At 34.3% G+C, this 17790-nt stretch overlaps 1 protein-coding gene across 1 annotated transcript; it reads left to right on the top strand.

The window, feature by feature from the left end:
• The first annotated feature begins 269 nt into the window (after nt 1–269).
• Nucleotides 270–15935, top strand: LOC100372670 (dehydrogenase/reductase SDR family member 1-like). The gene is made up of 8 exons (XM_085500860.1): nt 270–541; nt 2092–2153; nt 2477–2620; nt 4073–4158; nt 5599–5731; nt 6812–6943; nt 9719–9788; nt 14308–15935. Exons 1-8 carry the CDS (start codon nt 430–432, stop codon nt 14520–14522), a joined length of 954 nt encoding a protein of 317 aa, XP_085356986.1. The 5' UTR covers nt 270–429; the 3' UTR covers nt 14523–15935.
• The last annotated feature ends 1855 nt before the right edge of the window (nt 15936–17790 follow it).

Here is a 17790-nt window from a genome sequence, read left to right as displayed (position 1 = left end):
TGATTTTCTCAGGTAATAACAACGAGTATGTTTAGAAAATGGTACTTAATATAATCAAACTAGGTAGCCCTAACCCTGCAGAAAACAGTATACCATTGTATAAAACTGATATTTACTTTACATTAGCTTTCCTCTATACCACCTTCAAATGTCTTTGCGCAAATCACTTCCATGTTACTAGTACCCAAAGAATTGATGGTCAATCCCCTTATATAGTACACTGACAATAGTTTGAGTAGACCCCCTAGCCAAGTCAGTTTGTGATAAATAAACAACCTTTGACCCAGACGCTGAGTTGAAGCACAGTTACTGTGGTTAAAGCATGGAACCCTGGCGGTAAGGAGCTTGCGTAGCAGAGCAAACCTGGTACGGTTACATTCAGATAAGCGTATTTACCACTGTGATATTCGCGTACTCGGGATCAAGATAATGTCACGTCCATTGTTGGGTAAAGTTTGCGTAGTAACTGGTGCCAGTCGTGGCATCGGTAAAGGAATTGCATTGCAACTCGGAGAAGCTGGGGCCACGGTTTACATAACAGGTACGGGGGACGGTAGCCCTGCGTACAGTGCTGTGTGTACGGGGACGCGTTCGGCTGATAGATGTCCCCACATCTATCAGCCGAACGCGTCCCCGTACACACAGCACTGTACGCAGGGCTAGGGGGACGGTCGATTCGTCCCAAATCACATTCGTCGCACAAGCCGATTCGTCCCACAAGTCGATTCGTCAGATTTAAGGTTGGTCCACTACTAACTCGCCAAATAAGCACAAATAATCCAAACAACGAACTGTTCACGTACACGTCATGCACCGGCATGGGTAATTGCTCGTTACGCCATTTTGTTTTTGCCGACGTTACATACAAATACACCTTACATGCAACGTACAAGTTATTAGTTAATAAATACAAATGAACCTTACATGCAACGTACAAGTTATTAGTTAATAAATACAAATGGACCTTACATGCAACGTGCAAGTTATTAGTTAATCAATACAAGTGGACATTACATGCAACGTACAAGTTATTAGTTAATAAATACAAATGCACCTTACATGCAACGTACAAGTTATTAGTTAATAAATACAAATGCACCTTACATGCAACGTACAAGTTATTAGTTAATCAATACAAATACACCGTACATGCAACGTACAAGTTATTAGTTAATAAATACAAATACACCGTACACGCAACGTAGAGTTATTAGTTAAGAAATACAAATACACCTTACATGCAACGTACAAGTTATTAGTTAATAAATACAAATACACCGTACACACAACCTACAGTTATTAGTTAAGAAATACAAAAACACCATTCACGCAACGTGGAGTTATTAGTTAGCGTGTCAGTAACAGTTAGCATAGAAATTGACCCTGCTAAAGATTGTAATGCTGACCAAAAATAAAAATAAATGGACGAATGTGAATTGGGACAAATGTGAAATGGGACGAATGTGAATTGGGACGTATTAGGTGGCTGAATACTGATTTTTTTTTTTCTGTTGAGTCATCATGAATAAACACAAACAATTATATCCTTCGTCTTTCAAAATACACAAAGCTCCAGCTAAAACTCGGATAAAATAAAAACATAAACAAATAAACAAAGACGGTTAAACAAGTCGAATGGAATGTTTTCATAGTATACTAGTCCCAGGGTAAACAGGCAACACAAACACAAATACGGTATATAAGATGAATTGCAATTTATTTCATTTTGCCGTGTGTACAGTGAAACATTGATATTCAGAATTCAGTTTTTCATTCTGTGGAATTTCAAGATTTATTAAATCTAGGATTATGCCCAGATTAAAATATAACCAGTTTCTGTTCAAAAATATAATACCGGGAAAATATATACTGTAAAACGATTTCAATATTTTATGGTTTTTGTGAATACAAAATTCACAAAAGACAATGACACTTTTCAAGGATACAAAATGTTGTGATTTTCACTGAAGTGTGAAATTTGGTAAAATTTTTCTCTCTCAAATTTGAAGCAGTTTACAGTAATTTTAAGGTCTTCGTACATTCCAAAGTTTTGGCACCAAACCCATCGTATTGTACTTTGTAATCCTGTAGGTCGCACCTTTGCACTGAATGACACACCATTACCAGGATCCTTGCAAGAAACGGCAAAACAGGTACTCACATTTAGAACAGTTGAATCAGTATTTTGGTTAAAATGCAAATAATTGAATTGATACAATTAACTCACATCTGGTCAAGAATAAGGGTTAAATACGTTGAGCCACATGCATTTAAACACTTTTGAACCTTATGTAAATCACCATGATTTAATTATTTCCAGGATAATACGTTGCTATGTGTTGTATGGGACCCACTGCCCCTTAATATGCCAGCTTACAGTTTGAACAATGTGTATTAAATAAAGTCATTTTATGTGCTATTGAGTTTGAGTGCTGTTGTGGTTCTATAATATGAGATGTATTGTTGATATGAACAGGTAGAAGAACGTGGTGGCACCTGTATACCAGTGAAATGTGATCACACAGATGATAAACAAGTAGAAGAATTATTCGATAAAATCAACAAAGAACAAAATGGACGATTGGATCTCTTGGTTAACAATGCGTACGCTGCTGTAAAAGTAAGTACCATGAGTCAAATTATCGAATCAAAAGTAAGGGGAAATAAAAGTTGTAAGAGGGTACAGTTTTACGGGAAATAAAAAGGGCTTTTTACAAATTACAAGGAAAAAAAAGACGTTTTTACAGTTTACAGTGAAAATTGAATTTTGCAGTGAATTGTGTCATCTAGTCATTTTACAGTTTTGAAAATGTAATTTCCCTGGATTATTCTTTACGACTATTTTTTATTTGGATGTAAATTCTTGTACGTACCGAGAAAAATGACACATTTTTACAGTGTATAAAAAAAATATTTGATTGATTACGTTGTACGTCTAGCTTGTGATTATGCGATTTATTTTTTCAATTTACGTTGTACGAACAAAAAAATATTGCAATTACGTTGAACGAAAATAACCCTTGCCCTCCTCTTGTAAGTGTTTTAGTTTGATTTTTGGTGGTTGTCACTGAAAAATCAGAAAAGAACATCATGCCCTTTATTCATTATAGGACTCCCCTCTGTTTCTCGCTCATAAAAATAGAGTGATTAAACAACAACAATTTTCACCAAGTCTATATATTTTTCCTTGTAGTGTACTCGTTAGTTGTTTGTTTTGTGTTCTTGAAGTTAAAAATTTCATTGTGTGTATTTTATAATGATGTGTTGAGTAAACTATGCCTTTCTCTACTAGATACTAGTATGCAACTCATTATTGCAACAAAATTTTGATGACAATTTGTCTTCAATAGAAAATGATGTTCATTTTTCCAAAAATTATTCAATAAAATTGTTAAAAAACACATAAAAATAGGCAAAATGTAACAAAATTTTGGTGAGAAAAAATATATCATTCAAAGAGTTATTTCAACTTACTTGACATGGAGAACAGCCACTGGTGGCGCTGTATACAATCAAAACCTATTTCGGCTTGCCAACACTCACACCGACAAACAGTGAAAACACAGGCACTTGTTAAATTTGGTAACCAGTCTAGTATGAGTACAGTCTTCAAATAACCACAATAGACAGAGTGGGGGAGGGGGGATCAAGACTAAATATATGCGATTCTGGCATTTCATATTCAATGCTTTCTATTAATAATTTCACTTTGAAATAATATTCATGAGATGTGTCTACATAGTGTGCTGCTTTCAGGCCCTTTTCCCCGTATTCCACAGGACATGCGTCATCATAAGCTACATGTAATGGTAACATTCAGCACCATTAATGAGGTTTGTCAATCAAACCATAATCATATGTGTTCATATTCAAAGCCCGCATATAAGTGACGTTACCACTATTATACTCCAGCAAACAAGCCACTCCAACCCAACCCAGTGACTACTGAAACTGTAATCGATTTGTAACACAGTACACATGTCATACGCTGTAATATGCATTTGTACTGATTCCCCCAGAACTCTGGGTCTCCAGCTTCAAGTTCATATCCAAGTTATTTCTAATTATTCAGACATTGTCTCAACCTGGTTTCTCAGCAAAATCATTCTGGGAATTGGAACCTGAATTGTGGGATACTGTGAATAATGTTGGACTCAGGTAAGTTTTTCAATTTTTATTAAATATTTGACAAGCATAATATTGAGATAGATAAGAAATACCATGATTTCAATTAAAAATGTTGGCTCACAACCCTATGTAACTAGACTTGAAGTGAGGAATCCAATTTTCACCTCAGTTCACATGTTATAACATCAAATAAAATTCCAATAAACTTTAAATTCAATTGAAGGTAATTAAAATTGAAGAAATGTTTTATGTTTTGTGAATTGCGCACATTTAACCTTTTCACCACCAGACTTTCTTGCCAAATTTTTCTGCACTTTTTTTTTCTCATATTCTTCAATATTTCTAGAAATGAACCCTAATTTTGGAGCCAACAGACAAACTTTGAGTGAATTTTTAGTTTCTACTCAAAAAATTTGGTTATTTTTGTCCCAATCTTCTGAAGGACTATAAATGGGGATATTTGTGATGAAAAGAGAGAAATGGTGGTGAAAAGGTCAATTAGTTATCTGTTGGTAGTAGATAATATTGTAATTAATGCACTACAATTACATTCCTATTAAATGACATGTATATTCATTATACATCATGTAATAGATATACAGTTGTATTGGTTTGAACATCTTTTTCAAATTGGCCTAATTGTGGCAATTTTTGTGCTAAAAAAATCATCAAAAATCAAGCATTCGTGGCATTCCAGAACCAGATCTTAGTCATTTATGGATGGATTTCATTCAAACTTGGTACATACACTAGACATTATTTGTCCCTGATGCACGTCATTTTGTTTTTCAGATCAAATTTAAATTGGCTGACTGGTGGCCATTTTGTTTTAATTAATTAATGCGGTTCTCGTGTCATATCTCTGACATGCTTTGACTGATTATGTTCAAATTTTATATATTCATTATACATCATAGATATACAGATGTATTCAAAATGACCGACTGGTGGCCTTTTTGTTTTAATTATTACTCTTCCAGAACAATATCTCTCAATATGGACAAATACTTGTTTGATGATCAGATACAAGATAACTGAATGTTAACCATTTTTAATGTTAAAAAATCATCATAATCAAGCATCAGCTTCTGGATCCACATCTCTGATATGTTTATGTTCAAACTATATTACTATAAACAAAACTATCTTAAATTTGATAACTAACAGGGACTGTGCCATGCATGATTTGTTTGAAGTGTATCTCTAATAGAAGCACATATAAGCAAGAAATTCCATTTATTGTATGCAGGATTATTAAAATATAACTTTTTTGACTGTGAATATGCTTCTGTAATTTACGCAAGTGTATACACTAATGATTCAGCAGATAGGGTACCTTGTTTTATGGATTAACAGTCTCCAATGTTACAGTCACTGGAACACGTATACTTAATTGCCAAAATTTTTTTTTTTAATCACCATTATACAATACTATGCCTAATTGAGTATTTCCATATTTCTTGTATTTAGGGGCCATTATGTTGCATCAGTGTTTGCAGCAAGAATGATGGTACCAGCAAAGCAGGGTTTGATTATCAACATCTCGTCACCAGGTGGACTGATGTACCTGTTTAACGTTGCTTATGGTGCTGGAAAAGCAGGGGTCAGTATTACTGTAGTTCCTTTTCCTTTATACATGTATTAATTGCGACTGTTCTGTTTGTCTGTCTTTTAATTACTTGCACATACGTACCTAATAATAAACGTATCTTCGTTTGAATTTTTATTAATTAGTACAATAAAAAAGACAAGAAAAAACAATTACACAGGCTTGAGTAGCAAAAACATAATAAAACAAAAATGAGGCAGTTGACAATAAGATTTTATAAATAAATAATTTGAATCTGTTTTATTTGATGTTATACAGTATCTGTGAATTGTGGATCTTTTTCACTCATATATAGTTTACATTTTTAGCAAGAAATGTTTTTCATCTTTGATTTCACTGTCATTATAGACTTGACATTTATCGTTACTAAGGTCAATATTGCTGTATCTATCCATTTCTATATGTAAAACATGTATTTAATCCTTATTTTACTTCAATAATGCCAGTTTTTAACCTTTTCACAATGACTTTCTTGCTCAAATTTGTCTGCACTTTTTTCTTATATTCTCCAATATTTCTGTTGGAGCCAGACAAAATTTGAGTCAATTTTCAGTTTTTACTAAAAAAAATTGGAATTTGTTTTAGCTGTCTATACAGACAGTTTATTTTTGTGACTAATACTCATATGCACCCTTATTATCACTATTTACTATTTTATTTCTGGTGTTTACTTCAAATTAATCATATTTCTGTCATTTGTTTATTAATTAAAATCTTCAATTTTTTATATTAAATATATTTTTGTGTATTACTTAGTGTCAAAGGACAATTGTATACCTGCCAAGTTACTCGCATTATGTTGGAGTGTCACTCTATTCTGCATTAAATTATCTTTAAGTGAGGACGATATTTGCAATCAGTTGTGAATTGTGCCACCATCCTTACTGAACAGAGAATTTCATTCATGTTACTTGTGTTATTTAATTTGAAAACAGTCAAAATTTGTGATATCTCTAAATATAATATCAATACCATATTCACTCTGTAAGTATGCAGAAACAAAAATATAAAACCTTAACTTTTTCTCTAAATATTTTATCATTAAAATCTATTATCTTTGTACTTGTCTTGTAGGTAGACAAAATGGCATTAGACTGTGCACAGGAACTAAGGACACACAGTGTTGCAGCTGTTTCATTGTACCCTGGAGTAGTGAGAACAGAGCTTATTGATGATATGTTAAGCAAAGTAACACCTATTGATAATGTAAGGTTGTTTTTCTTAGACTTTGCATACCAAACCAAAAATATATATGTATACGCTCATATACAAATACCTGTGAACAATGCTTAATCAAAGAAAGCTTAGAAAGAACTCCCATGTGCTGAGAGTATTAGGAACAAATTAAAAATAATTCAAAATTACTTGTACTTGAGATATTAATGGAAAAGCTGAAAACTAATTATGCAAATCAGAAAATTAATATAAACAGATTTGAGTGTAAAACTAATGAGGTCTGCGCAATGTAACAAATCATCTATGTACCAGTCTTATTGAAATGTGATTAGAACCACAAAATTATGGATTATTATGCTAATTAGGGGCGACGTCAAAAGATCGATGTCGGATAAAAAACTTATTTGCTTTAGTTTGGGGGTGGGGGGTTTTGACCTCAAAAAGTTTCTATCCTACAAAAACGATTTTATTTTTTAATGAAGTCAAAAAAATCTTGGAGTATTTGTAATTCGTTTTTTTCTCTATCCAATCATTGACAAAAATAACAGAAAATGAAAAAAAAACATCCAAGATGAGAAAATGGTTTGGTCCGAGTGTAAAGCCTTTTTACACCCACCAGACAACCTACTGCTACGCCATACTACTGTCGGATTATCAATTTGAATTTAATGGTGAATGTAGTCATGGTCAATATTTATCAATTAAGTTTCAGTGGGGGGTAGGGGGGTTTGGGAAAAAACTAAAGGAATTAAGTTTTTTATCCTACATTGAACTTTTGACGTTATATCAACAGATTTTAACCCCAAACTAATCAGGTTTGTACATTGTCTTAGAGCATCTTTGTACTAAGTTTCATTGAAATGGAATAATTTGTACTTTAAATATCAGTGTAATAGTCTAAAATTGGTTGGGTAATTAATATGTACAGATTTTAACCCACAATTAATTAGGTCTGTCTATTGTCCTACAGCATCCATGTACAACGTTTCATTTGAATGTGATGATTAGTACTTGAGATATCAGTGTGAAAGTGGCAAATTGGTTAATTATGCAAATTGGGTGATTAATATGCATAAATATTTACCAAAAACTAATTGGGTCTCTGCATAGTTCTAGATTGATTGAAATGTGATGATTAGTACTCGAGATATCAGTGGAAAAGCTGAAAATTAATTATGCAAATTAGGCAATTAATATGTACAATTATTTACCCTAAAACTAATCAGGTCTCTGCATAGTCCTAGAAGATCTATGTACCAAGTTTCATTGAAATGTGATGATTAGTACTTCAGATATCCGTGGAAAAGCTGAAAATTAACTAATTATGCAAATTAAGTGATAAATATGCACAAATATTTATCCCAAAAAAATCAATCTCTGCATTGTCCTTGAGTATCTATGTATCATTGAAATGTAATGCTTACTACTTGAAACATCAAAAGCTGAAAATTAATTAATCAATTATGCAACTTAGGTAATTAATATTATAATATTACCCTAAAAACTATCAGATCTGTGCAGTGTCATATGACATCTATGTACCAAGTTTCATTGAAATGTGATGATTAGTACTTGAGATATCAGTGGAAAAAACGAAAATTGACTAATCATTATGCAAATTAGGTAATTAGTAATTAGGTAATTTTTACCAAAAACTAATCAAAACCTAGCATTAGTTCAGAGCATTCAGTTTCATCAGAATCCAATGAGTGGTTGTTTAGATATCGTGGAGCAGTCATGGAACAGCTAAAAATTAGCTAATTATCATGCAAATTAGGTAATTAATATGCACGGATTTTTACCAAAAACTAATCACATCTGCACACAAGTCTAGAGCATCTAAATACCAAGTTTCATCAAAATCCAATAAGTGGTTCTTTAGATATCAGTGGAACAGTCATGGAACAGCTGAAAATTAGCTAATTAGCATGCAAATTTGGTAATTAATATGCACAGATTTTTACCAAAAACTAATCAAATTTGTGCATTGCCCAGAGCATCATCAAAAACCGATGTATGGTTCTTGAGATAGCAGTGGAACAGACGGACACACACACACACATACATACATACATACATACATACATACATACATACATACATACATACATACATACATACAGACATACATACATACAGACACACTATAACTGCAAAGACTCCCATTGTGTGCTTCACACATGGGAGTCAAAAACCTGATTAGTTTGGATTGAAAAATTGAGCATACTGCTTACGTAATTTGCATAATTATCACATTTCATTGAAATTTGGTACATACTTTATGGTAATACACGAACGTAATTAGTAACTTGTAGCTCCCCCAATCAATTTTAGGTTCATTTTATTATTAATCCCTAGTTTCTAAGTACTTGGAAACAGATTACCAGTTCCTATATTTTTGTATCCTATTGTTTGTTTCCAGATGCCATCTATGAAGGCTGATCAATCCTCATACTGTAAAATACTTTATTTTAGCTGGAATTAATTTTCGCTGAAAAGACTTTTCAAGTGTTTTGAATGGATTTTATTGTCGCTGATTTTTGACGAGTTGAGTGTAAAAATAGGAAAAAATGTTTATTCACTGGATTTAATTTTCACTGAATCATTCCTTCAGCGAAAATTAATTCCAAGTGAAAATATAAGTATTTTACAGTACTTCAGTCATAAATTGTTTGGTAAAATCATTGGCTTTACACTGCCCCTGCAATACAACTTAGATGGTGTGTTGAAGACAGCTGTGGTCATGTGACTATTTGAAAGTTTTAAAATGCCCTAGATCACTAGTTCAGTGTTTTTTCTTTACAGCAACTGAAAATGTTTGAAAATGGAGAAAGTCCTGAATTTTCTGGTAGAGGCGTTGTACACCTGTTGAGTGGTGAGTAGTCCAGTCTGATTGTAGGTAGAGGTTTCGTTACTAACATTGTTAATTACACTTGATTACAATTTACATCCAGATTTAGTTGGATTAGAAACAAATCAGAGCTTGTGTTATATAATAATTTCTATTAAGATTTAATGCAATTTAGTTAATTATTTGGTCAGATTTATGCTGGCAAGTGTGACTAGAGTCGTTAATGAGGTATTAGTAATTACAATAATAAAACCCACACAAAATATACCTAAGAAAAATATGAATGATCTTGGGGGATATGAGCTAATCCCATAAGCGAAGTCCCCGAATTGGTGTTAATGCCAGCCTAATGGAGGAGAATGGGGATCGTGGCGAGTGGATAAAACGAGAATAGCTTAAGCTCCGTAACACTTTCAGGCTACTTCCAATATGGCGCCAGAAACAAACTGATTGTGAAGTTGAGCCACGCGAGAAAGTGCGAGATCTTCGTAAATATCACGCGAGAGAGCATGAGATTTGCGTCACAAACACAAGAGCATTGTACATGAACCAATAATTTATTTGGCAAATAGGGGGGCACACCACAAGACCATCGTACACAAAAGTGAGACAATGCATAACAGACTGATAAGATGGTCCCTGGTGCCGCCTCCAAAATGTAGAACAAAGCAGGTGTAAACTAGCTGGCTTAGTTTCTAAACTAAAATACAAACTAGACTAAGACTGAAAACATAACTGCATGATGTTAGTATGGAATGGCAGATTGCAGCATGACTGCAACTGGAAGGTATAGACTGTAATAAATGTGAAAGAAATTATCTCCCTGGTGTGATTACTCTCTTTGCAAAATTAAGGTGCCCCAATAATGATAACAATTGCTGCTTTGTAACTGTATTCTTAGATGTAACCTCAGCAAACTTGGTCAATATTCGTGCTTTTTTTATCAGCAGGTAAGAAAGCAGTCATGTCTTTAGAACTAAGCAAAATACCAAGATATTCAAGTTCCTGGGCTGGGCCTAGGGTTTTATGCTTAGCCAAGGGTATCCTAAGTAAATTAAAAATCATAGTCATAACTGCCATGGAACGCATAACATTTTCTGCATGAACATCTATAGTTAGGAAGTCATCTAATAAATGCAGAATATACCTAATACCATGTTTAAACTGAGCAATCCAACAGATCGCTGTAGACAGCATATCAACAATTTTTGAACTGGATCTGCTGCCAAAAACCAGTCTAACAAAGAAATAGTAGTTACCCTGCCTTTTAACACCATGCAGTTTCCAAATGGATGGATGCAAAGGAATGATTTTAAAAGCATCGGTGATGTCAAATTTGCACATGTGGGCAGCATTACCAACACGCTTTAACTCTTTGATTGCGTCATCCACTGTAGAATAAGATAACGAATATTTGTCTTTGTCAATAAGTTCATTGGGGCTAGGCACATGTGGCTTATCATGAGGGGCAGACAAGTCAACTATTAGCCTTTTCTTGCCTGAATATTTATCCACTGCTAACCCCAATTGGCAAATGCGATAAACATCAAAAGGGGGGAACTGAAAGGGCCAATAAGGTAACCCTTGTCAATTTCAGCTTAATATGAGCTTGCTAATTACTGAGAGATTCTGTCTGGCAGTCAAATTATTAGGACACTCAAAAACAGATGTTGGGACAGCGTCAATGCCTGTAAGAAAACCCCCTCTAAGGCCTGTACATAATTCAGAAACAAAAATTTTATCAGGGTGTGCAGCTAAAGCTGTTTCTAAAAAGTCAATGTTAATTGGTGTGCTAGCTTGATGTGAGAGTCACTTTGAATCTTGAGACTTGTTAGGTGCTGGAGATTTAGTACATTTCCATGCTGGGTGATTCCCTTTACATGTTGAGCACAAATGTAGCAACGGACAAACTGCTCTGAGACATCCTTTATCGGTATTGAAATTATTGCATATTTCTTTTCCATTAAAGAATAACCTGGGTCTCCCTCTGATGTCATTGGTATTGGACTGTTGCTGCATATCACGACCCCGTTGTGATACAAATTGCCTGCGTGGGCAAAAATCATAAGAATGCAGAGTACTACTGCAAATAGCACATGTTGCTGCTTTACGGCCAGAAGTAACTCTGATAAAAATGTCATTGTCTCTAACTGACCAGTCAACCTTGACATTTTTCTGTTGGAGGTATGCTGCTGCCTTAGTTGTAAATTGGATATGGTAGTCATAAAATAGTGTACCCCCAAAGCTGTTAGCAATATCAATGATGTCTGATTCGTAGAGGTCCAACTCTTCACGTCTGCCAGGATATACCTCGCACATGATAGCTTTATATCTTCCAAAGGCAACTAAAAATTCGTTCAAAGTCAATGCTTTGTTTAAACGTGCGTCAGGATTGCCCTTAATTTTAATCTCATTACCCGCCTAGTCCATAATAGAACGACTTTCATTAATTTCATGATCGGGGGTTAACAACGCTGCTAAGTTAATGAATTTATCTTCCAAGATATTCTTTTTCAATGCTGGTGACACAGAAACTATCTTTGGCAAGTCATGTGATGCAACACCAAACTTCCTTCGTTCGTTAGTATTGCCATTGTCATTCCTATATAAGGATACAACTTGAGCTGTGGCTGGTTGGTTGGTGTGCAATATGGGTCCAAGAGAATGCGATGACGCCATATTATTAGAGTCTCATCCGCAAAAAGTTTCAGTTGGTGTAAAACAGTCTGTCGCAAGTCCTCAATTTCTCGACGAATAGTACCCATATTACAATCCGTATTATTATTACCAGATGACTCCCCACTCGGTGGTGACAGTAGGGACGGGGTGTTATTGTTGGCTGCGCTGACTGTGGTCGTAGCCGCGGTTTCAACAAGATCATCGTCTATTCGGTTTAGTTCATGGACTTGGATTAAACTTTTCCTATTCATGCTCGGTGGCAATTTCATTCCAAGTTGCGGCAACTTTTCGCGTAACACGGGTGTAGTCCAATTTACAGGGTTATTGGGATTCAAAGTTGTTGTTCGTCGAGTTTTACGTCCAGCAGTACCTTGGGTTGAACTCGTCGTAGGAATTTCTACCTCTTCTGGTGATACAGGATTGCTACCAACTTCGTTCGCCGTATCTGTTACTTGAAATTGAAATTGAAGATGTGAGTGAATAAAACCAGAATAGCTTAAGCTCCATAACACGTTCAGGCTACTTCCAATATGGCGCCAGAAACAAACTTATTGTGATGTTGAGCCACGCAAGAAAGTGCGAGATCTACGTAAATATCAGGCGAAGGAGCATGAGATTTGCGTCATAAACATTGTTTAATATTACACATTAAACCTGTATTTATAAGCATGTTTACATTTGAATATTAGAATAAATCATTTTTGTTTAGTAGTCACTACACTATGTTTCTTAACTTTGAATAATGAATGCCACTATCTCAATGCTACTCCATCAAATACTGTATATTATGATAGTGCTTCATGTTTGACATTTACAATGCTTTGTAACAAAATCAAAAGGGTCAAGTGAGCTGGGAAACACTTAAAATGTATGAATCAGTGCTACTGCTGAGTATGTTAAGGGCAAAATCTCATACCAATATTTGGAGAAAATCTTGTACATGTTGCCAGTGATATATTAGTATACCATGTTATATAAATATACAAATCCTAAGCTAATCCATAGTCAAACATTTCTGTTCAACAGCATTCACCGACTGGTTACAAATAAGCTATGATACTGTGGAATACTTTATTTTTTTCACTTGGAATCAATTTTCACTATTTTCGCGGAAGGATTGATTCAGTGAAAATAAAATTCAGCGAATATACCTTTTTTTCCTACATTTTAAATTAAGCTTGTCAAAAATCAGTAAAAATAAATTCCATACAAAACATCCAAAAAAGTATCCAGCCAAAAAGTATTTTACAGTAGTTCCAGTGCATTTGCTAAGACACAATGAACATTATAGACATTTTCTAACATAGCAGTGCATTCTAACACCCATTTTGTATCCCATTGAAATTAAGATTTTATTTAAATAAGCTGTATTGATTCATCTAATTTTGAAAAAAAATGTTTCATGTATTTAAAAAACTGTTTTGGTTCAGCTAATTTCGAAGTAATGTTTCATGTGTTAGAAACTATTAGAAAAAACAAATTGTTTTCCTTCCTGCTACCTAATTAATTGATTGCTTTACAGTGCTTTGCACTACTTTTTACTGGGCATGTACATTTACTTGCAGGGGCCTTTCAGACATGATGTCAAGGCTTTTCACATTTTCTACATCTTAAGAACACATAAAATGTCAGTGACCTCATCATTTGTAAAATTCGTCATTCATATATAACAAAATCTTCTGTCTATTCGTGATCAAAAATCTTAATGACATTAGTCAATTTCTTTCCATGGAAGACATAAGACATTGGGTGACAAATCAACAGTATCACTTTTGTGGAATGTGCTGATGATCTTGTAGAACCTGGCAGTAATCAATTAATTTAAATTGTACAATATGTTAATTTTGTTTTTATAATATTTCAGACCCAAACATTATGAAGAAATCTGGTCGTATTTTATTTATGGGAGACGTTGCGTCTGAGTATGGCTTTACAGACATAGATGGAACAGTACCATTCCACCACAGACGTCTGAAAGACGTGTTGCAGTTTAGGGGACATACATGGCTATCAATGTTTATACCAAGATTTGTCAATGTCCCACGGTGGATGATGGCTGTATTTTTGAGCAAACTGTGAACAGATGACAAAACATAACATTTATTTTGCAATCAAGTAAGCATACAAAAATTGATAGCTTCTTGACATTCCCTAAAATGTGAAAAAAAACAGTAAACCTGTAAGAGAAATATGCAAAATGGAAAAAAAAACGTGCACCCAAATGATATCCTTATTCATAGACACTAATGCATATTTTCAAAAACGAAAAACAATCGACAATTCACGTAAAATGACAAATAATCATTTAGCACAAAACAAGTACATCGCAGAACATAGTCAAATCATAAGTAAAAGATATATGGATCTTGCAATTCTATGGCAAACATTAATCAGAGTGAGCACATTGATGCTACCGAAGATTGTGTAACACTATCATTATATTTAACTAGAAGCTCTGATTAAACAAACCTTAATGTTATGAGGCAATTCTCAACTGTAACAACAGACCTCTCAATAAATTTTGAATAATAATAAATTCATTTCAATATAATCACTATATTTAGGATTGTTTGGTGGAATATCATCATAAATATTTCTTATTGTGAAGGACTTCATTTAGTAAATGTACTTCGAAATTCAGCTTTATGTGAATAAATAAATAAATCAAACAGAAAGGGGACATAATTTGTTCTCATTTAAATAACACTTTTTGAAGGTAAATACCCGGTATATGAATCATATATTTAGCATGCATTAGATGTTATCTTCACTGTAGAGAAGCTTTGCATCAGTCATGTCTGTAAAGTAGATAGACTTGTAACCCACTATTATATCATGTATTTTTAACAATAGGACTACTAGGGGGGGGGTATTGCTATTATTATAATGCTTGATTGATATGTTCTTTATTTTATTTTATCATGGCATATCGTGATATACAAGGTGAAAAAGTCGTCGAAAGTGTTAATTGATGTCCTACCTAAAAGTCCTTTGAAATTGTCACATTGTGGTTATCCCACTTGTCAAAATGATGGCATCATAATATTGTTTTAATCTAAATTTGGATGACAACATAAGTATTTTCAAGATCAAGGTAAATCAAGCATTTTATGGTTTAGGAAGAACTCTCTCCTCATCAACTCCAGTTATACTTTTACTAAAGCTGCAGTGTAAGCAAAGGTGCAAGATCAGGTTTACAAGTTAAGTAGATAAATGTCATTTTACTGGTTTTCTTTAGCAATTTCACTTTGCAAATGAATAGAATTGTTGCAATTAATACTGTATATCTGGTATGAGTTTACAATTAGCATAAACACAAGATAAGAAAAGTGAATCCTGTCCTAGGTGCTGAATCCAGGAATTAATTAAGTTAAATAATTAGATAAACTAATTTTTTGTATCCCCTACCCCATTCTTATAGAACATTAAATACAACTGTTATGATTCTATCAGATGTTTATAAAGAGTGTATGTATCCATGTGACAACAAAACCCACTGCATTTTTTGTCTCCACTTACTCGAGTCTGACCAAGTGCCCAGCTTTCAGCATATCCCTCATAAAAGTTGACATAAAATATGACAAGAAGAGTATAATCATGAACTTGCTGGTTTTACACTTCTTCCTGGTGGTGGTACTACTACTAAAATAAGTTCTAGTCCAAATACTCAACCATGTCTTGCATTCACACATCTGTATTAAAGAATGAATTTTGAAAGGGGGTATGCAACAATATTAACAAAGCTGGACGTAATGGTTACGAAGCAGATCAGATGTATCCCCTCCTATAAATAAAATGGTAAGACATGTCGATTAAAGGGTAGAGGCATTCACAGCCGCTTGCGTTTGAAATGTGTAAACATATTTAATGCATTCGACATGTATTGCATAAACATGTATGCTGCTATGCACACTACAATAGTCATATAGAACGCACGCACCATTTCTGGTTCTGGTCCTGTGCCATACCATGCCTTTTATTTGCCTTTTCTACAGTATTTTTGTAAAAACATGCATGACAATTTGTTTTTCTTATTCTGTACGTGGGAAATCAAAGACTTGATTACAAAAAAATGTATAGTCAATTTCAATAAAATATCACGAGTGAGCACCTTCCTTTGTACAGGTACAAGTTAAAGCAAGAGGGTCGTCACCTGCGCACGCGCGTGAATTGAGTCCCAAGCGACGATAACAACGCACGCTAAAAACGCAAAGGCTCATGGGTAGACGTTTTTTTTGTAAACAATGACACGCTATGGCCATCAGGCACAGGTGACGACTCCCCGGCTTTAAAAAACTAACATGCTAGTACTAGTAATTTCAGATCTCGCCCTCTGTATAGTACAACTGAGTGGATAGGGGGGGGGGCTGTGCAACAGCTCATAGATCACACAACTACGAAATCAAGTTTTAGGTAGATATAAAGTATATATATATGATATACCGATAGTCAAAGTACAAACATTCAATGTGTTTACAGACTATTCGTTTTTACATATAAGTGAGGTAATGTGGATATACATCTCGCATGCAGACGTGTAGTAAGGGTAGGTAAAGTTTTTCTTTTGTTTTTGGAATGAAAGGGCAAACTGCTTAGCTCAGTATCTATTTTAATTAATTCATTAACTGGGATTGGATTTTGTGCAGAAATATACACAATCCCTGATAATATAATTGTGATATTTGTCACAGGGAGCATCAACTCGTGGCAAAGTTTTGTACGTACTTTGCTTCCAAAATGTTATAATGGTCAAACCCATATTTTCTTTATATGGTCAGCGTCCTTCACAGTGACTCTAATTGTCGATTCCATACGATGTGTCCAAAACACGCATGTATGCATAATTATTTTGTCGGGATCATTTCAACATTGGTTATTATTTTCCTGCCCTCTCATAACACCATATGTGACTGTGACCAATGTATATTCACAACAAGATCGGTCATTTGAAATGATCAGCTAAATTTCGATTGAAACCACCGAATTCCACGTCTTATTAAACTAGCCATCATAGCCATACGTGAGTGAGAGGCGGAAAAAATGAAGGGTATATCCCCAATTCACAGCAACATTTTAATCTGTTTACGTTTGCAGGGAAAGAGTGTAATGAACTGTAAAACAATCGCCCCAAATACTGCTGTTTCCAAATTTACCTGCACTGCAAAATCCACTCATTACCCCATCACAAGTGTCTCTAATAATTTTACAACGCGTAGTCCTTTGGGAAAACTTCACTTTCGAACCTCTACACCGAAACAAAACATGCGTACGAAAAAAAAACCGCACAATTTGAAAGCTCTGGAACTCGAGTAATTCTGGGAAACGGAAATGAATATGTCATGCTTAG

Source organism: Saccoglossus kowalevskii, chromosome 6 (assembly GCF_978046115.1).
Source record: "Saccoglossus kowalevskii chromosome 6, keSacKowa6.1, whole genome shotgun sequence".
Taxonomy (NCBI): Eukaryota; Metazoa; Hemichordata; class Enteropneusta; family Harrimaniidae; genus Saccoglossus; species Saccoglossus kowalevskii.
Note: the sequence above shows the minus strand (reverse complement) of the source record. Positions and strands in the feature narration are given on the sequence as shown.